Source organism: Hypanus sabinus, chromosome 1 (assembly GCF_030144855.1).
Source record: "Hypanus sabinus isolate sHypSab1 chromosome 1, sHypSab1.hap1, whole genome shotgun sequence".
Lineage (NCBI taxonomy): Eukaryota > Metazoa > Chordata > Chondrichthyes > Myliobatiformes > Dasyatidae > Hypanus > Hypanus sabinus.
The window spans coordinates 4,859,957-4,881,305 of NC_082706.1; the positions used below are offsets into that span (position 1 = coordinate 4,859,957).

Below are 21,349 nucleotides of genomic sequence, written 5' to 3' on the forward strand. Positions count from 1 at the left end.
TGGTGTGCGGGTATGTGTTTAATATGCTGACGCCCTCTGGTGGCAGTAAAAGAGATAGCAAAATAACTAGAGAAACGAGAGACTACTGATGAATCGTAACCAGAACCAGGATTAGTATCAGTGACCCATGTTGTGAAATTTGTTGTTTTGTGGCAGCAGTACAGTGTAATACATGATAATCTGGAACAACAAACTAACTGCTGGAGGAATCCAGCAGTCAGGCGGTATCTGTGGAGAGAAATCGGCAGACAATGTTTAGGGTTAAGTCCTATCATCTGGATATTTCCCTTCTCCAATGCTGCCCCGTCCCACTGACTTCCACCAGTTGCTCATATTGGCTTATAACAAAATAACTTGTGTCCACAATAACTATGTTACATGCAACAGTTTCTGAAATATTTTTATTGAAACCAATCTCACAATGGAAACACACACTGCTGAGTGAACTGAGAGTGCTATGGATCAAGAGGTATCTGGTGGACCAATGCTGTTGAGTCATAAGCCAGGGCCTGATCAACCCTGGCTGGGTTGCTTGGGTGAAAGTACCTTGATGTTGAAAGACCCAATACACACAATGTTCCCAGGTTACATCACTGATGGTGTGTCCCTGCACATCCTAGGTTGTATCTTATCATTAGACTTGGCAATATACATTGTTTGATATATCACACAAATGACAATTCATAATTTGAGTTTTAAGCTTGAATTCCTACCTTATGTTTCACTTTTATTGAAGTGTTACAGTTTATCTTTAATTTGCATGTTTGGTGGTGTTGTAAAGTTGCTGTAATTTTTCTTGGTGCTAAACTTGAACCACATGGCTGCATTACATTTACGACTTGGAGGTTTAGGAGAGAGTGCAGAAGAGATTCTTCAATTGCTGCCTGGATCAGAGGCTGTTAGCTGCAAGGAGAGGTTGGGCAAATAGGGGCAACCCTATATATGTATATATAGTTATGAGAGGTATAGATAGGGTATATATAGTTATGAGAGGTATAGATAGGGTAGATCAGGGGTTCCATATACCATTAAGCAAGGGGTCTGTAGAACCCTGAGGTAGACGGTCTTCTTCTGAAGGTGGAAGTGTCAAATATATAGGCCATTGCTTAAAGATGAATGAGGTAAAGCTTAAAAGAGTTCTACCGGGCATTTTTTTGTGGAGTAGTGGGTGGTAGTGGTTAATTCCTTGAGGTTGTTATAACTGGGGGGTGGTAATGGGGATAAGCTCCCACTACTTAGTAAATGCTTCCAGTGGTTAAGAAGGCATATGGTGCATTGGCCTTCATCAATCATGGGATTGAGTTTAAGAGCAGAGAGGTAATGTTCCAGCTATATAAGACCTTGGTCAGACCCCGCTTGGAGCACTGTGCTCAGTTCTGGTCACCTCACTACAGGAAGGATGTGGAAACCATAGAAAGGGTGCAGAGGAGATTTACAAGGATGTTGCCTGGATTGGGGAGCATGCCTTATGAAAATAGGTTGAGTGAACTCGGCGTTGTCTCCTTGGAGCGGCAGAGGATGAGAGGTGACCTGATAGAGGTGTACAAGATGATGGGAGGCCTTGATCGTGTGGATAGTCAGAGGCTTTTTCCCAGGGCTGAAATGGCTAGCATGAGAGGGCACAGTTTTAAGGTGCTTGGAAGTAGGTACAAAGGGGATGTCAGGGGTAAGTTTTTTTATGCAGAGAGTGGTGAGTGTGTGGAATGGGCTGCCGGCAACAGTGGTGGAGGCGGATATGATAGGGTCTTTATAGAGACTCCTGGACAGCTACATGGAGCTTAGAAAAATAGAGGGCTATTACCCCTAGGTAATTTCTAAAGTAATAACATGTTCAGCACAGCGTTATGGGCCAAAGGGCCTGTATTGTGCTGTAGGTTTTCAAGTTTCAATGGTGTGGTCCTCAAATAGCCTTTGACTACTAAGTCCAGCTCCTGGCCATGTGTGGCTTAGCTGCTAAGCCCAGTGGAGCTGTTTCTACTGACAGGAGAAAGGGCAAAGGCAGGTTACTGGCACCTTAAAACCAATCGCTTCAGGAAGATGGGGCTCATCAGCTGTGGTTGGCAGCTCATCTGGAAGAAGGAAAACTCTGATCTCAAACTTCCACTGCCTTGCAGCTGTACCTGCTTATGGGGAAGACTTTGGGAGTAAGCCCTGAGGGAAAAATCCAGAGTTGGAGTCCCTAAGTCACTCCTACATTGAGTTCAGCACTGACTGACAATTCCTGTAATGTATAAACAAGCTGGAGGAACTCAGCAGGTCGGGCAGCATCCGTGGAAACGAGCAATCAACGTTTCGGGCCGAGACCCTTCGTCAGGACTCGGAGTCCTGACAAAGGGTCTCAGTCCGAAACATTGACTGATTGTTTCCACGGATGCTGCCTAACCTGCTGAGTTCCTCCAGCTTGTTTGTATGTGTTGATTTGACCACAGCATCTGCAGTGTACTATGTGTTTACTATTCCTGTAATGTTGCTGGTACCAAACTTTGTCGGTCTCTGACTTTTCTTTGGCTTCGTCAGATACATGGATAGGGAGAGCTTGCTGTGTGGGCAACAGCTTAGTCTCCATATTGTACTGCCCAGGTTTGCATATCTAGACAACTAGGGTACACCATCCATTGTGAACCCTGACTGACACAGGCCTCACTCAGGTGCCTGGATTGTGGTGCTGAGAAAGGGGTGGAACCCCGTATATGGTAATATTTAAGAGGCCTTTAGACTGGCACCTGAATAGGCATTGAATGGAGGGATACAGACAAGGTATAAGCAGATGGTATTAGTTAAAATCGATACATTAGCCTTAGGCATTGTGGACCTCTTACTGTGCCTAATTGTTCTAGGCTCTAAAAGTAAGGCTAATCTGACTGAAGCAACACAGTGTAAGGAGGAAACTGTTAACTGAACATTTAATCTCTTGATAAGACAGTTCACAACGACTGCTTGCTCATAGACATTTTATTGATCTCCAAAGGTATTTTGAGGATTTTGAAAAGCGAATTCCTCGGAGAGAAATGGTGAAAATGCAGGTAAGACGAGAGCTAAAACTACACCCGGTTCTGATGCAGGTTCATACTCCAGAGTGTCAACCATTCCCCCCTCCCACACCAAACAGAGTCATATGAAGCCAACGATAGTCATTTGAGCAGTTGGTACAAATCACAAGTCCTAGTTATGTGGCCATTGATGCCAGACAGACAGAAGAGTTTTGATAATGGCTGGGGTCACCTGTCTTGTAAAGACACCGCCCAGAAAAAGGCAATGGAAAAAATTGCCATGAACAATCATAGTCATGGAAAGACCACGATCGTAGATGTCATACGACATGGCACATCACAAACAATCTAAAATCTTCCCAATTCAGCAACTTCCAATATCTCAATATTCCTAATTCATTGACATCCCACAACTCATTATCAATGTCCTAAACTACCAACCCCATATCCTGCATCCTTGCTTCTCATTTTAGTCACTCACCTAAAGGAAATAGCCTCTTATTGCTTATCATGTGAATCCATCTTGTTATTTTCACTCCGACGTCTTGTTCTGCAGTTAATCTGGGGCCAGCTTACTAAAGCTTTCTTTGCAGCGAAGCCATGAAGCTGAGATTTTAGTACGTTAGAGTTGCGGTGAATTGCAGTCACCTGAAACATCTCTACTCTCTTAAACTTTTATTATTTTTGTCCCCTTTTACTCAGGCAATAGTTCTGCAGGAGGTGGAAAAACTAGATCCGAAATATATTGCCACTGTTTGTGGCAGTTTCCGACGAGGTGGGTATATTCTTTCAGCATTAGCAAAATTGGGATACTTGCTCTTGTTTTTAATTAATGCAGGATCCCATTTCATTATTTAACCACTTTCTCAGCTCCTTTTTGAAGATAATTGGAAATGTCACCAATTCTTTTTGTGTTGTTCGTGTGAAAACTAACAAAACAAAAAGTTGATTATAAAATAGAAGTTACTAAAAGTGGATGGCCTTCAACAGAGAATAAATATTGCAAACATTTATCATAAGGAAATTAATCTTTAGCACAACTGTAATTCTATGAAAACCTTTTCTATTGTATTAGATCACAGAAAATTCACAGCATGGAATGAAGATATTTTGGCCTACCGAGTCCATGATGACGCAGCTGTATATAAGAATAAACTAGCTTGACCATGTCCATAGTCCTGTAAATTCTTTCCCCACCCACCTTCTCCCTCACCTAGCTTTACCTATCATCTGCCAGCTTGTACTCCCTCCGCTTTCCCCACCTTCTTATTCTGGTTTCTTTCCCCTTCCTTGCAGTCCTGATGAAGAATCTCTGCCCAAAACATCAACGATTTATTCCTCTCCATTGATGCTGCTTGACCTGCTGAGTTCCTCCAGCATTTGGTGTATATTGCTCAAGATTTACAGCATTTGCAGGATCTCTTGGGTTTAACACTACCTCACTTTTTGTTCTCTTTTTATACTACTTATTTATCTTTAGTACAACTTGTTGTAATATGTAGTAATTTTTTAAATATCTTGCTTTATTCTGTTGCCACAAGACAACAAATTTCATGGCATATGTCACTGATAATAAATCTGATTCAGATTCTTTTGTATGCTTGCACCAGTTTAAGAAACAAGTTTGCTATATCTACATTGTCATGTGTATATTAAAGAAAATGAGAAGTAACTATTATTTAAGAGCTGCGAATGTTGGAAATCTGAAAGAGCACAGAGGTTCTGACTTTGAGGACGACAGGATGTATATGTAAGTTAAGCAAAAACCTGCAGTTGCTGGAAATCTGAAATAAAAGCAGAAAGATTAGGCACTGTCTGTGAAAACAGACACCAAGTTAATATTTTGGGTCAAAGAGCTTGGAAGAGAGGAAATGGAAACTGCATTTTTCTCCTCAGTTCTGACAAAGTGTAAGATTCTGTTTGCTTTCAGGTTTTTACTGCAAAGAATCATCTACCTCCATCAAAATGGTGGCATTTGCAGAAATACTAATTCACTGTGTATGCAAGTGGAGACTGGATGTGTTTTGGGGATGGTTGATCATGGAGTTTAAATGTCAGATGGGCTAGTTGAAATGTAGAGCAACAAGCACAAAATGCAGGAGGAACTCCAAGTCAGGCAGCATCTGTGGAGGAAATAATCAGTGTTTCAGGTCAAGGTGCTTCATCAGGACTGGAAAAGAAGGGAGCAGAGAAGGGTCTTGGCCTGACAAGTAGACTGTTTACTCCCCTCCCTTGATGCCTGACTTGCTGAGTGAGTGTGTGTGTGTTGCTCAAGATTTCTAGCATCTGTAGAATCTCATGTTTAATATTTGAAATGTAGCCATGGTTGCTGGTTAAAGGGTGTTTTGATTAACTCATTATTTTCCTCTCTTTTCTTGTTTGCAGGTGCTGAGTCCAGTGGTGATATGGATATTCTTCTGGCTCACCCAGACTATACTTCAGAAACAGTGAAAAGAGTAAGTGTGGATTTGAGGATATGCCACTTCATAGTAGTCACAATGTCAAGTGTTGTTTATTCAGCATGTGTATATTCACCAAGTCACGTGACAGAATCTCAGATGATGCCATTCTTGTGATACTTAAGCGCACAGTCATTGACTTTATATCATATGGTTTATGTTTTTGTTTTGCAAAGATCCAATCGGATCCGATTAGTTGAACATGGACTCTAGTAGTCTAGAACTTATTCAGCAAGATTCACGAATAGTTTGGCAGCATGCCTTTATAGATGCAGGTTCAACAGCATTCAGGACAAGGAGTCCATTTAATCAGCACTTTTCTCCCCTCCCTACCCCCCATTCACTCAGTACAATTACACAAGTTTCACCTATAAAGTGCACTGCTCACCAAAATGGTTCAACAGCACTTTCAGAAGTCATGAAGGACAACCTGAAAGGAGTAATAGGCATATTGAACCGAAAAAACAATTTCCTGTTTATTTTAAGGGTATGACATCAACGATCAGAGTTTAATTCCCACTGCAGTCTGTAAAGAGTTTGTGTCCACATGGATTTCCTCTTGGATGCTCCAGTTTCCTCCCACAGTTCAAAAATATATGGTGGGAGCTGAAGTTATAAATCCATGAATTAATTAAAATGGGTTAATTGATCTCTTCCCATTTTATTTTTTCTTGTGACAAGATGTAAGCTTCCTATACTGAACCAAAATCATATTCTTTGGCACACAGGCAGTTTAAGTATCATCATCACGGTTAACCAGAAGCACGAGATAAGACCATAAAACACAGGAGCAGAATTAGGCCATTTGGCCCATTGAGTCTGCTCCACCATTCAATCATGGCTATTCCTTTTTTTAATTCCCCTCCTCAGACCCACTCCAAGGACTTCTCCCTGTAACCTTTGATGCCATGGCTAATCAAGAACCTATCAATCTCTGCTTAAGTCCACCCAACGATCTGGCTTCCACAGCTGTCTGTAGTAATAGATTCCAGAAATGCACCACCCTCTGGCTAAAGATATTTCTCTGCGTCTCTGTTTTAAATGGACACCCCTCTAATCTTGACCATCCCACCATGGGAAACATCCTTTCCACATCAACTCTGTCTAGGCATTCCAACATTCGAAAGGTTTCAATGAGATCCCCCTTCATCCTTCTAAATTCCAGTGTGTACAGGCTCATCAGGCAGGACTTTTCCTGAAGTAAACCATGCTAACTTTGTACTATCTTGTCCTGTGTCACCAAGTACTGCATAACCTCATCCTGAACAACTGTCTCCAACATCTCCCCAGCCAATGAAGTCATGCTAACTGATCTATAATTTCCTTACTGCCACCTCCCTTCTTTCTTAAAGAGTGGAGTGACATTTGCAATTTTCCAGTCCTCCATGCCAAAGTTCAATGTTTCTTGAAAGATCATAACTAATCTTCCACAATCTTTACCGCTACCTCTTTCAGAACCCTAGGGTGCAGTTCATCTGGTCCGGGTGACTTAGGTACCTTAGGGTCTTTCAGCTTTTTGAGTACCTCCTTCCTTGAAATAGTAACTGCTCTCACTTCTCTTCCCTCACACCCTTAAACATTTGATACACTGCTAGTGTCTTCCATAATAAGACTGATGCAAAGTACTCATTTACTTCATCTGCCATCTCCTTGTCCCTTGTTATTATTTCTCTGGCTGTATTTTCTAGTGGTTCTATATACAACCTCATTTCTCTTTTATTTTTTATGTACTTGAAAAAGTTTTTTCTATCCACTTTGATACTATATGCTAGCTTGCTTTCATGTTTTATCTTTTCTCTCCTAATGATTCTTTTAGTTGCTTTCTGTAGGTTTTTAAACGATTCCCAATCCTCTACCTTCCCGTTAAGTTTTGCTTTGGTATATGCCCTTCCTTTGCTTTTATGTTAGCTTTTACTTCCCTTGTCTGCCACGGTTGTATTATTTTGCCATTTGATTATTTCTTTGATTTTGGAATACATCTATCCTACACCTTCCTAATTTTACCCAGAAACTCAAGCCATTGCTGCTCTGCTGTCATTCCTGCTAGCATCTCCTTCCAGTTTACTTTGGCCATCTCCTCTCTCATACCACAGTAATTTCCTTTACTCCACTGAAATACTGCCATGTCAGACTTTACTTTCTCCCTGTCAAGTTTTAAGTTGAACTCAATCATATTGTGATCATTGCCTCCTAAGGACTCCTTTACCTTAAGTTAACCAATCGCCTCTGGTTCATTACTTAACATCCAGTCCAGTATAGCTGATCCCCTGGTTGTCTCAACAACGAGCTGCTCTAAAAAACCATCTCACTGGCATGAAACAAATTCACTCTCTTGAGATCCATTACCAACCTGATTTTCCCTATCTTCCTGCATGTTAAAATCTCCCATGACTATCATAACATTGTCCTTTTGACACACCTTTCTACTTCCCATTGTATTTTGTAGTCTATATCCCAGCTACTGTTTGGAGGCTATTATATAACTGCCATCAGGGTCCTTTTACCCTTGCAGTTTCTTAACTCAACCCATAAGGGTTCAACATTTTCTGAAACAATGTCAGATCTTTCTAATGATTTGTTACCATTTTTACCAGCAGAGCCACAACACCCCCTCTACCTAGTTTCCTATCCCTCCAATACAATGTGTAACCTTGGAAATTCATCTCCCAGCTAAAACCATTGTTCAGTGATGGCCACATCATACCCAACAATCTGTAAAAGTACACCAATATCATTCACCTTATTTCTTATACTCTGTGTATTGAGAGATAACAGTTTGAGTACTGCGATTGCTACTCTTTTGCTTCTGCATCCCTAAGGCAGTGGTCCCCAACCACCGGGCCGCGGACTGGTACCGGGCCGCAAAGCATGTGCTACTCGGCCACGAAGAAATGATATGAGTCAGTTGCACCTTTCCTCATTCCCTGTCATGCACTGTTGAACTTGAAATAACCTACCAAATAACACATAAAACCTAAAATAACACTAACATATAGTAAAAGCAGGAATGCTATTGTTACCTATTCAGGCAACAATAAATATATGAGTTAGGCAAGGGTTTTATAACAAACAACACGTTTATTAAACACTGAAAACAAGCCCTTCAAAAGTAAACAAACACTAACGTAACCGGAAATCAGCTGCTGTGCGGCAGCTTAGACAGTCCTCAAAGCGATGCGGCTCAAACAGTTCTTAAAGCGATGTTGCAAAAACAGTTCTTTAAAGTAGTATTGCCAAAAGTTTAAAAATGCTCACAGTCCATTTAAGGGAGAGACTTCTTAAGACGATTTAAATTCTCTTTCACGTCGTTTTGCTTCGATTCCTGACGTCGAACTTTTCCCACGAAGAATTTACGAAACGAAACGGCTTAAAGGCACTGACCTTTCCTTTATCACACTGTCCTCAATCTTCTGCTATCCAGCAGAGATTAACACAAGAACAGTCAATGAATTCCTTCCGAATAAGGATTAAACAAGGCCGAACCAGTTTCACCGTCGAAAATCGATTCTCCTCGATCTTTCACTCCCGAACTCTGATCTTCACTCTCCACTGATTCTCAACTAGCAGTATTGTACAGAAACTGCTGGCAATGACCTTTTAAACTTTAGGCATTAGATAAAACTTCATCCTTCAACTAAACTGCGTCATCACATTAAATCACGTAGTGGCATGAAGTCAACATGGCAAATCCAGCCACGAACTGCCCCTCCTCACAGGGTGGGGTCTTCCTTTTATAACCTGTAAAAAAAACCTGTCACATGATCTCTACTGGCGGGAAGATGACGTCACTCCACCATCACAAGACCATTACCTCGTCCAGTATAGCTTCAACCCCAGTCACGTGACAAGGGTACCACTGTCACATGTCACGAGTGCATAACAATATGATAAATACACAGCCTATATAAAATAGAAATAATGTATGTACAGTGTAGTTTCACTTAACAAAATTGGGAAGATTAAGGCAAAACTGATATGTAGAGAAAAAATCGGCATGTACACGCATATGCACGTCATGTATGCGCACGTCACGCATGCATACACAGGTGCCTGGGCAAGGCATTTTGGTCATGGTAGTCTTTCTCGGGGTAAACACAAATGTCCCGTATTTAACTGCTACTTTTGTCCCTTATTTGAGAGTGAGAAAGTTGGTAACCCTACTTGAACACCACTACCCCCCCACCCCCCCACCCCCCCGTCGGTTGGTCCGCAAGAATATTGTCAATATTAAACTGGTCCATGGTGCAAAAAAGGTTGGGGACCCCTGCCCCAAGGCACTGATACTCACCCTGTTGACTGCGATTTTGTCCTATTATCTGCCTGCCGTTCCTGACAGTCTGAGTGCATGCTATGTTTGCTTTTTTTAAATCATCCGTCCTATCCTGAGTCCCTTCACTCTGGTTCCCGTTCCACTGCCAAATTAGTTTAAACCCTCCCCAACAGCTCTTACCAAACCTGCCCGAATATTGGTCTCGCTCAGGTTCAGGTGCAACCCATCCCTTTACAGGTCAAACCTCGCCCAGAAGAAATCCCAGTGATCCAAAAACCTGAAGCCCTGTCCCCTGCACCAGCTTCTCAGTCACACATTAATCTGCCAAATCATACTGTTTCTATCCTCACTGGCACATGGGAGTGAAAATGGTTGTACAAAACTTATTTTGCTTTTAATTTTCTGAAACAGAAAGAACAGTGTCTTTGCAACAGATTGCCCACTTTCTTCTTGTTAGCAGATTTAAATTTAGAATGGAGACTGGTTGCTTTAATGTAATAAATACATTTTGCAAAAAGGGCATTAAATAAGATAGAGTCGAGAGATTGCAGGTGCTGGAATAGGGCAAAAATGAGCTGCTGGCAGAATTCAGCAGCTTGTTTTTATGTGTTTCAAAAAAGTTGCTTTAGGGTTCTGAAAGGATTTGGGGAAAAGAGAGCATGTTATTGGACTTTAATGAAGAACATACATTTTAAAAAATGGGACCGATCAAAGCGAGTCAAAATTTTGAACTGTAAATATATAGTTTTGGTAGTAGAACAAAAATTCAAGTTGTTTATACTTGATTTCAAGTGAAATCTTGGAACCTTATTATAGCCCAGTTCAATAAATTTAGCAATTTAGCACTTTAGTAAACTATTTAAGAACTTTTTAAAAGCTATTTATTAATGCTTTTTGGAAGGGTGATTTTAGATGCATATCATATTTATACTGAGTTAAATACTGTATGTAATTAGTTTTGCTACAATAAGTGTATGGGACACTGGAAAAATGTTGAATTTCTCCTTGGGGATGAATAAAGTATCTATCTATCTATCTAAAAGTTTAAAAAAATGTTTGAAATACTTAGCAGGTCAAACAACATCTGTGGTAGTGAAAATAGTATTATTACTATATTTCTATTATTATTATTATTAGTATTATTATTTCTAATCAATGATCTTTCATCAGCATGATGTTTCATTGATCTGAGCAGATATAACCATATAACAATTACAGCACGGAAACAGGCCATCTCGGTTCTTCTAGTCTGTGCCGACCCTTACTCTCACCTAGTCCCACTGGCCTGCACTCAGCCCATAACCCTCCATTCCTTTCCTGTCCATATACCTATCCAATTTTACTTTAAATGACAATATCGAACCTGCCTCTACCACTTCTACTGGGAGCTCATTCCACACAGCTACCACTCTCTGAGTAAAGAAATTCCCCCTCGTGCTACCTTTAAACTTTTGCCCCCTAACTCTCAAATCATGTCCTCTTGTTTGAATCTCCCCTACTCTCAATGGAAAAAGCCTATCCACGTCAACTCGATCTATCCCCCTCATAATTTTAAATACCTCTATCAAGTCCCCCCTCAACCTTCTACGCTCCAAAGAATAAAGACCTAACTTGTTTAACCTTTCCCTGTAACTTAGGTGCTGAAACCCAGGTAACATTCTGGTAAATCTTCTCTGTACTCTCTCTATTTTGTTGATATCTTTCCTATAATTCGGTGACCAGAACTGTACACAATACTCCAAATTCAGCCTTACCAATGCCTTGTATAATTTTAACATTACATCCCAAATCCTATACTCAATGCTCTGATTTATAATGAACATTCTTCAATGCATCTTCACCACAGTTAAGGGTTTTATTTAATTCGATTTTAACAAAGATTTTGATGGCTACATTCAAGAAAAGGGAACACATTTCACTTCTTGTGACATGGTTATATGCATCTACATAACAAACGTAAGAACATAGGAAACAGGAGCAGGAGTCGGCCATCCGGCCCATCAAGCCTGCTCTGCCATTCAATAAGATCATGGCTGATCTGTCTGTAAACTCAGCCCCATCTACCTGCCTTTCCCCCATAACCCTTAATTCCCCTACTGTGTAAAAATCTATCTAAATTCTGTGTTGCCTCTGGCCAATATGCCTGCATCTTGAGAACAATGGGTGCAGGTACAATGACATCAAGCTGTGAGCTCTCTACAGGGGAATTAGTATCAGTGCAATGATGTCACTGAAAAGGGAGCAACTTTCACATGTGGCAGTAAGTGTCTTCATTGACTAACAAGCAGTGCAAAACTAGTGAATGAGGTTCTGTAAACTGGATCTTCTCAGAAACCTCCTGTGAGTGTGAAACCTCCTTGGGCAGGGTGTAGCACCTGCTTAATCCCCCCAATCAGGGTCATATGAAGCCATGAGAGCAGGTGGTGGATGGTCGTATGAGCAGCTGGTGCAGATCACAAGTCCTGGTTATGTGACCACTGACACCAGGCAGATGATCTCTGAAGAGTACTGATATTGGCTGGGGTTACCTGTCTTGTAAAGACACTGCCCAGAAGGAGGCAATGGCAAATCACTTCTGCAGAAAAATTTGTCAAGAACAATCATGGTCATGAGGTGACACAACAAATGATGATGACGATGTTGTTGGTTACTTTTTGATGGATTCCTTTGCTGAATTTTGGGGATGGAGTCCAGAATTTGTGTAGCAGACAAATAAGAGCTTTCAGCTGAACCTTATGAGGCATGACAGCCCCAAGTTATAGATGCAGTCTGGCTGTAGCCTCTGGCACTCTCTTTTGCTTGGCCTGTGCCACCACCTCAGATGGGTTGTGCTTGCCAGTACCACAGGTGAAATCTAGGAATCATTTATGGCTGTATCAAATATATATAGCAACATACACAAAATGCTGGAGGAACTTAGCAGGTCAGGCAGCATCTGTGGAAAGGCATAAACAGTTGATGTTTTGGGCCGAAACCCTTCTAACTAACTAAAAGTGTGGGAGTGGGGAAGAGGCTAGCTAGAAGTTGATAGGTAAAACCAGGTTGGTGGGAAAGGTCAGGGGCTGAAGAAAGAATCTGATTGGAGAGGAGAGTGGACTGTGTTACGTATTCCCATAACTGGATCACTTACTAGCAAAGATAGAGAGGTCTGTTGAAGTCTGATGGTACTATTTTTAAAAGTATTTATTGATAAAGGGGCACAAAAATAAGATTAATGCAAACATACAGATAATATACGTCGCCAATACTAAATCTAAAGTGCAGCTATGATCATAACCAATAAAACGTAACTCTATCGTTGTCTAGGGGATAATGTATTGTCCGATGGAAATATAAAAGTCATTAGCTCGTTCAGGCTGCAGCGTTTTGGGTTTAAAAGACAGAGGCGTTTAAACTTGCCCAAGTCTTTTATGATGTCAATCTGTTGAGTCAGGGGAGCGGGTTTCCCCATTGTTAGCTAAAAAGCCTTTTTCCGTGGTTTCAGCCACCAATTCCAGCCACGGAATTGAATGCACGTGGCTTGGTTTCCGATGACCGTCTGCTGTTATGTGGTCGCTTAACGTTTCTTTTGGTGTGTCTGAGGGGTTGTTCCTACAGCCCCTCTTTTATTCTGACTCGCAGGATCATAGATGTCAATCAGGTTGGGGGTGATGCAATCTCTCCCTCAACCAGCCCACTTTGCCCGAGGGCATTCACGTAACAGATCATCTCAATCCACAAATCTGTCTCCAAGAGACAATGGCCATGTCCCGTAGCTTTACATCGCTATGGGGAGGGGGGAGAAACATGACATCCTGCATGTCTCCCCCTCATGTCTTGGGCCCCCCTTTTGACTCAACCCAACAGTGATCTGGTGATTCTCACAAAGGAGGGGGCTACGGACATAACAACTGTAGGAGAAAGGGATAGAAGGGACTTTGGGGGGAGGGGGAATTAATAGGCAGCTGAGAAGCAGAGAAAGGCCAGAGTGGGGAATAGAGAGTTGGGGAGTTGTTCACTGGAAGAAGAAGTTGATATTCAAGCTACCCAGATGGAATCCTCCATCCTGAGGGTGGCACGAGAACAGGAATCGGAATTTTTAAAATGTACATATAAAATAGATATATATATATAAAGTTAATTTAGTTAAGTACTACAAAAAAAGTAGTGAGGTAGTGTTCATGGGTTCATTGTCCATTCAGAAATCTGATGGCAGAGGGAAGAAGTTGTTCCTGAATTGCTCAGTGTGTTTCTTCAGACTTCTGTACCTCCTCCCTGATGGTACCGATGAGAAAAGGGCATGTCCTGGGTGATGGGGTCCTTAATGATGGATGCTGCCTTTCTGAGTGCGGTTGCATAAGTTTATTATTTGGTCTCTGAAACACATCTCCCAGTTTAGACTCTGCTCCGTAGATGCTTCTGAGGAGGGCTTTGCCAGGTTGACCAGGCTGGAATGCTCCCAGTACGTCTTTAGACTGTGTTGGTTGTTAAATGGGAACAGCAGGTTTCACTGTAGATTCCGATGTGATAATAAATGAATCGGAATGTCAACGTCAGCTGCTCCGTCCTACTTTATTCTGTCAGGTTAATGCTGTGGAGTGGGCCATTATCAGAATCAAATCAAAGCAGACTGAGAATCACTGATATTATACAACTGTTTGATAACCAGTCCTCAGAAATAATAATAGTTGTTGAGGAAGAGAGGGTCAAAATTTAGAACAAAAGTTTGGAACAAGATTTTGTACTTAAAAGCAGGACGTGACTGTGAAAGTGATGCACCATCAATAACTCACACTGAGACGTAAGGCGAGATATCGGCTTTTATTGACTGAAGAAGGAACCAGCAGTGAGTGACCATCATAATACATCCTGGAGAATGAGGCAGAGGATTAGACCTGAATCGCCTTTATACAGGGCCTGTGGGAGGAGCCACAGGAGCAGTCAGAAGGGGGAGTGTCCAGACAGGCACATAGTTCACCACATTCACCCCCCCTTTGTTTGAAAGAGTCCCCATGTGGCGAAGTTTCTTACAGGTCAAGTCTATCAGGTGGTCGAATCTGTCGCTGCGATCTACATAGCACCGACTGTGATTGCACCGATGCCAGCAACATTGGAGATTGCACAGGAGATGGAGGTTGTGCTGGTTCCAGCTCATGCATGTGCGAGGCACCTGGTATATATGTGTCATGAGGAGTCCATGTAGGGCCTGGTGAGCGCGGTGTCACCTCGGGTACAGGGTTCATAGTTACCGGAGAGTGTTCAGGGTAGTGGTCTGCTGCACCTGCGGGCGCCAGGTCGCGGATGGAGACCGTGTCCTCCCGCCCATCAGGTAAGACCACGTAAGCATACTGGGGGTTCGCATGCAGAAGGTGAATCCTCTCGACCAGTGGGGAGTATTTATTGCTCCTCACATGTTTCCGGAGCAGCACTGGCCCCGGGGACATCAGCCAAACTGGTAGAGCGGTCCCAGTGACAGACTTCCTGGGAAAAGAGAATAGGAGTTCGTGAGGGGGGGGTGGGGCCACCATCTGACCACCTGGGCCCTCCAAGGGCTTGTGCTTGGCTCAATGATCCCCTCCCTGAGCAACCACTGCACCGGTTTACAGTCGGGGTCAGGTTGGCGAACAGCGGCGGGGGAGGGACCTCGAGAGTGGAGAGACTGCAAGTGGTGTCGGTAGCGCAGCTGTCGTGTTGGATGGGATGTGTGTGTCGCTGTGTGTGTGTGGTCAGTGGTGATGAAGTCCCACAAAACTGAGGATTCCGGACAGTGAGTGGTGGGAGGGGCCCGTCGTATACCATAGTCACACTTTCGAGATGGCTCTGGAAGTCCAGCCCCAATAGCACAGGTGCGCACAGATTAGGCATGACCAGTAGCGCAAAGTTCCGATACTCTGTGCCTTGCACCACCAATGTCGCTACACAACCCGCCCGGATGTCTGTGGAATGCGACCCAGAAACCAAATGGATCTTCTGACTTACTGGCCGTGTTGCGAGTCCGCAGCGTTGCATTGTGTCCGGGTGAATGAAACCCTTAGTGCTGCCCGTGTCAAACAGGCATCTAGTCCTGTGCCCTTCCACCCGGATGTCCATCATGGACCTTGCAAGCTGGTGTGGGGCACTTTGGTCGAGGGTTACAGTGGCCAGAATTGAATCGCCGTCGGGGTACCCGGTAAGCATCGGAGGGTCGGGTCGGGGCATGCTGACGTCGACAAAGATGGGCGTCCACATCCGGGCGTGCAAGATGGCGGCCCCCACGTTTCACCCGCAGCGCTGCACTCCGCTCGCAGTTTAGACTTACAGACCTTGGCGAAGTGGCCCCGCTTTCCGCAGCTGGAGCAGGTCGCTTCTCGCGCTGGACAGCGTTTTCGAGAGTGTTTTTTATGGCCACAGAAATAACAAAGCACAGCCTTCTGACGGGCTGTCGCTGTGGTCGGGTTCGGGGAGCTCGTGGAATCGCGACTGGCAGCGGCGATTTCGTTCGCGGGAGCCGGCGGTGGCGGGGTCTGAGGCGTCCACGGAACCGGTGGGGAATCGCGCGACTGGACAGCGTCGGCGTAGTGCAGCGCAGCTTCCAGAGCGTTGGCCGTCTCGATCGCCGAGCGTAAGGTAAGATCTGAGTGTTCCAGCAGTCGCTGGCGCACGTACACTGACCTCAGTCCTGTCACAAAGGCGTCACGCACTAGCAGCTCCGCATGTTGTTCTGCCGTGAGCGTCTTGCAGTCACAAGCTCGGACGAGTGTCTGTAGTGCTCGGAGAAACTCGGCGCTCGATTCTCCAGGCCGCTGTCGCCGGGTAGCTAAATGATGTCTTGCGTAGACGGTGTTCACCGGCCGCAGGTACTGTCTTTTGAGGGTGTCCAGTGCCCCTTCGTAGGTCGGCAGGTCCCGGATAATGGAATAAACTTTTGGGGTGACCCTCGAGAGGAGAATTCTGTATATAACGGCAGGGTCAGTCGCACGAAGCTCCGCCAAGTATGATTGGAAGCATGCAACCCAGTGTTCAAAAGCAAGAGCTGCTTCAGGGTCTTGAGGGTCCAAATCCAACCTTTCCGGACGTAAAACGGTTTCCATGTTTTAAAACTTTCAGTCAATAAAATTGATGCACCATCAATAACTCACACTGAGATGTAAGGCGAGATATCGGCTTTTATTGACTGAAGAAGGAACCAGCAGTGAGTGACCATCATATTACATCCTGGAGAATGAGGCAGAGGATTAGACCTGAATCGCCTTTATACAGGGGCCTGTGGGAGGAGCCACAGGAGCAGTCAGAAGGGGGCGTGTCCAGACAGGCACATAGTTCACCACAGAAAGGTAATCTTTATTGATCTGGAACATAAGATGCTCTACTGGAAGGCAGACGTAACAAGGATTCTTTTTATGAAAGGAATGAAAAGAGAAGTTATTCCCTGTAAGAGATAGAGATATTCAAAATTTTATTGCTGGTGTTCAGAAAATTAAAAAGGGGAGAAGCAGATGATGTGGGCTGGAAGAGACTTAGTTGGGGAGAATCAGGTTCCATGTGGCAAGAACATACTTACAGATATATTAGAGTTGTCATGTTCGTAGATTTTGAGCAGCAAAAGAGAACCTCTTCATGTGTGTCGATACAACCGCCTAGCACAGCCACTAGGGTGCATTAGAGTATCTCTCTCACTTTATTGCAAATATTTCCTACCATTGCCTGAATAAAGAGAAAATGTTGTAAGACCTTAACTGCACAGATACTGTCAGCTCTGACTTTACATCAATTTCCTAACAGAGCCTCTTCCTTTCATTTCTTAACTTTACCTTGAGTTTTCTGTCTTCTACTACAGACATAGTTTTCCTCTTTTAATCTAGATTCCCCTTTTTCTCCAATTCTGTAATTCAACCAATACTTCAGAGGCATGGATGAATCAATATGTTAAGAGTAATAACTCTTACAGTAGTAATTGGGGAATTACATTGATAATTGAGGACAGGGGTGCCTGGGCATACATATGCAAGTTTTTCTGGGCCTTGGATTAACAATCTGGAGACAGCAGTCAGATCCCACTACAGAAGCTGAGAGGCTTGAATTAACTTAACCTTGAATAATATATTTAGTATTGGCAAAGTGACTGTGATACCACATGATTATCATTGAAAACATACCCAATGCACTGACATACTTTTGGGAAGGAATTTTGCCTTCCTGACCTGGACTGGCATATATATAGTCTGAAAGCCACAGTAATGTCGTCAAGTTGAGCTGATTTTGGTCTGTAGTTAAGCTTATTTCATAGTCTTAACTGTAGCAGATGACTTTCAAAACAATTCCTGATTGAGAATCTTGTGATTAAATAAGTGCTGGAGAATCGGGGCACCATGATAGTGTTGTGATTTGCACACTGTTTTACAGTACCACCGACCCGGGTTCAATTCTTACTGTTGTCTGTAAGGAGTTTATACGTTCTCCCCTTGATCATGTGGTTTTCCCTCAATGTGCTCAAGTTTCCTCCCACATCTTAAAGACCTACCAGCCGGTAGGTTAATTGGTAAACTGTCCTGTGATTAGGCTTGGTTAAATTGGAGATTGCTGGGTGGTGTGGCTCAGAAGGTGGAAGGGACTATTTCATGCTGTAACCCAAGAAATAAATAAAATAATTCTTTTGATTGAGTCATTATCAATCACCTCGTTATATTTCCTTAATATTCTCAGAGTATTACAGACCATTAGCCATTCTTGTTTGTTGCATTAGAATTCTGATATGGAATTCCAATTGACTTGATATAGTTTTACAAGACTGTGAGTGTCTTTATTGGAATACATCAAGGGAGAAATAAAACTCTGTGAGTTGGCTAGTGGAACATAGACCAATATAGCAGAGTACAGATCCTTCAGCCCAGGATGTTGTGCCAATCTTCTAACTTACTCCGAGATTCATTTAACCTATCCCTCTCACAGAGCCCTCCATTTTTCTTTCATCTATATGACTATCCAAGAATCTCTTAAGTGTCCCTATTGTATCTGCCTCTGTTATCACTCCTGGCTATGTCTTCCATGCACCCACCAATCTGTGTATATAAAAAAAAACTTACCTCTGACATAGCCCTTATACTTTCCTCCAATCATCTTAAAATTATGTCCCTCATATTAGCCATTTCCACCCTGGAAAAAATCTGGCTATCCATTTTATCCATGCTTCTTATCATCTTTAATACATAGATTTAAAATAATTAACAAATGACAAGGTGTTAAGACAAGGTGTTCTACCATAAGTAGATTTAAAATTGAATTTGACCATGACTTTAGGATAAGAAACTTACTATTGTGTTGAAACCTGGCCCCTTGAGACTACTCCTCCATTCAATATGATCTGCCACTTCCTTCTCAGAGGGAATTAAGAATGATCAATGCCCAGATCTTCAAAATTAATTTTGAAAGGCTGTACTATTCATTGTATCATTCCAGAATATCTTTTTATTTCATTTTAATTTTAATTAATATATGTGCCATCATGTTAATTTGATTAAAGTTGAGGTAGAGTAACTATTTAAAACAAATCTTCTATGAATATCATTTCATGAATTTAAAACTACCCAAAAATGCAGGTAGGTATTATTAGGCCTATTCCCTACATTGACGAGGTGGTTGATACTCCAGTTTAAATGTTCTTACTTTTATAACTATCACCTGCGTGATCTCTTCCCTTGGAGCAGCACCTTACAGAAAAGGTATGAGAGAATTGGCAGGGAAGGAAATGTGATAAAAATGTTGAACCAGTTAAGAGATTTGTTTTGAATCCATTAAACATTATGGGCGGCTTCATGCTAACATCATGCTGAGTGAATTTACCGCACTTGGAAATAAATGTTATAAGTGTTGAGGCCACACATGTGTTTAATTTTAATCCACTTCACTGGAGATGGCAAAGTACTAATTCCCATCTAACATTTACCTCATTAAATGTGCTCATAATAGTGCCATTATTGAATATCATTGCATAAAAGGGATTCTGATTTGAGTTCTGAGGTTTACACAGTTGGCCACAGGGGAATGGAACAGTGAAAACAAAGCAGAACTGGTTGCTTTTCAACTGTTTACTAGACTGTCAGAAGATTGCAAACAAATTCTCTTGCACTGCCATTTAGACAATACCATAAGAATAGGAGATGAATTAGGCCATTCAATCCATCGTTTGTCTGCCATTCCATCAAGCTGATTTATTATCCATTTCAGCCCTATTCTCCTGTTGTCTTCTCCCTGTAACTTTTGATGCCATGACTAATCAAGAGCCTATCAACCTTTGCTTTAAATATACCCAGTGACATGCCGTCCACACCTGCCTGTGGCATGAATTTCACAGATTCACCACCCTCTGGCTGAAGAAATTCCTCCTAATCCCTATTCTAAATGGATATCCTTCTGTTCCAGGGATTCCCAATCTTTTTTTATGCCATGGACCCCTACCATTAACTGTTTGGGAACTATTACTTCTGAGGCTGCGCCTTCTGGTCCCAGGTTCCCCTACAATAGGAAACATCAGCACAGGAGCACTGCAAGGATGTGTACTTAGCCCCCTCCTCTACTCAGTTTACATCTTTGACTGTATGGCTAAATACACTTCCAACATGTTATACAAGTTTGCTGACAACACCATTGTTAGGAGCTGTACCAAAAGGGGTGATGAATCAGTATACAGGAGGGAGTTTGAAAACTTGGCTGAGTGATGTAATAACAACAACCTTACTTGGTCAGTAAGACCAAGGAACTGACTTCAGGAGAGAGAAAGTAGAGGTTCATGAACCCATAATCATTGGAGGATCAGAGGTGGAGAGGATCAGTAATTTTAAATTTGTAACTCTGTTCGGATATGGCCCAAGTGCAGAGCGAGAGACACTAAAGTGGGTCGATAGTTCACAGACTTTAATGCGAACAGTTAGAGAGAAAAGAAAACAATAAGTGCTAGGCCAAATAGGGCCGTTAATTAAAATTCTCAAATGGAAAACAAAGCCTACACTGCGGCTGAAATGAATAACCAAATAAAAAACAAATACCGGTAGTCTTCAGAGTCAGTTGACTTGACAGTCCAATTTCTCTGGCAATGCCGAATACAAGCAGGTAGCAAAACATTGCTGTCCTTTTCTCAAGTCTTGACAAGCACTGAGATGAAAAGAATGGAGTTAAATACTATAACAATGAAATAATAATTAGCTGACACGTTCATATTCACGATGAGCGACTTGTCCAAGATGTCCTTCGCCGGAATCCGAGAACGTTCTTCTGTACCATACCCTGCCCAGTCTACGAGATACTGGACGTTGCCTTGTACCCGGTGAGATGCCAGGAGGCATTGCGTCATACAGACAAGGAAACCATCTGTTAAGCAGGAGGAGGGGGAGGTAGGGTAACTGGGGCCAGAGGACAGGTTGTAACCAGCTTGAGCTGGGAAACATGGAATACTGGGTGGATCTTCAGTGATGCTGGTAGACGCAATCTATAGCACACCTTGTTGACAGCCTTTTCCACTACAAATGGTCCCACGTAGCGTGGTGCCAATTTGCGGTTCTCAACTTTCAGGGGAAGATCCTTCGATGCCAACCAGACCTTCTCTCCTGGCTTGAATGGTCTTACCTGTCAGTGGGGCCGATTAGCCTGTTGGGCATGTTGTTTCTGGGTGCGCAGCA

At 42.8% G+C, this 21,349-nt stretch overlaps 1 protein-coding gene across 4 annotated transcripts in view; it reads left to right on the forward strand.

The window, feature by feature from the left end:
• The window catches only part of polb (polymerase (DNA directed), beta), a 116,170-nt gene that overhangs the window by 23,030 nt on the left and 71,791 nt on the right, over nucleotides 1-21,349 (forward strand). For all 4 annotated transcript variants that reach the window (XM_059963054.1, XM_059962953.1, XM_059963005.1 and 1 more), the window contains 3 exons: nucleotides 2,969-3,023; nucleotides 3,693-3,765; nucleotides 5,376-5,446. In XM_059963054.1, coding sequence (XP_059819037.1) covers nucleotides 2,969-3,023; nucleotides 3,693-3,765; nucleotides 5,376-5,446 — 199 coding nt within the window. The remainder of the gene's footprint in view (nucleotides 1-2,968; nucleotides 3,024-3,692; nucleotides 3,766-5,375; nucleotides 5,447-21,349) is intronic.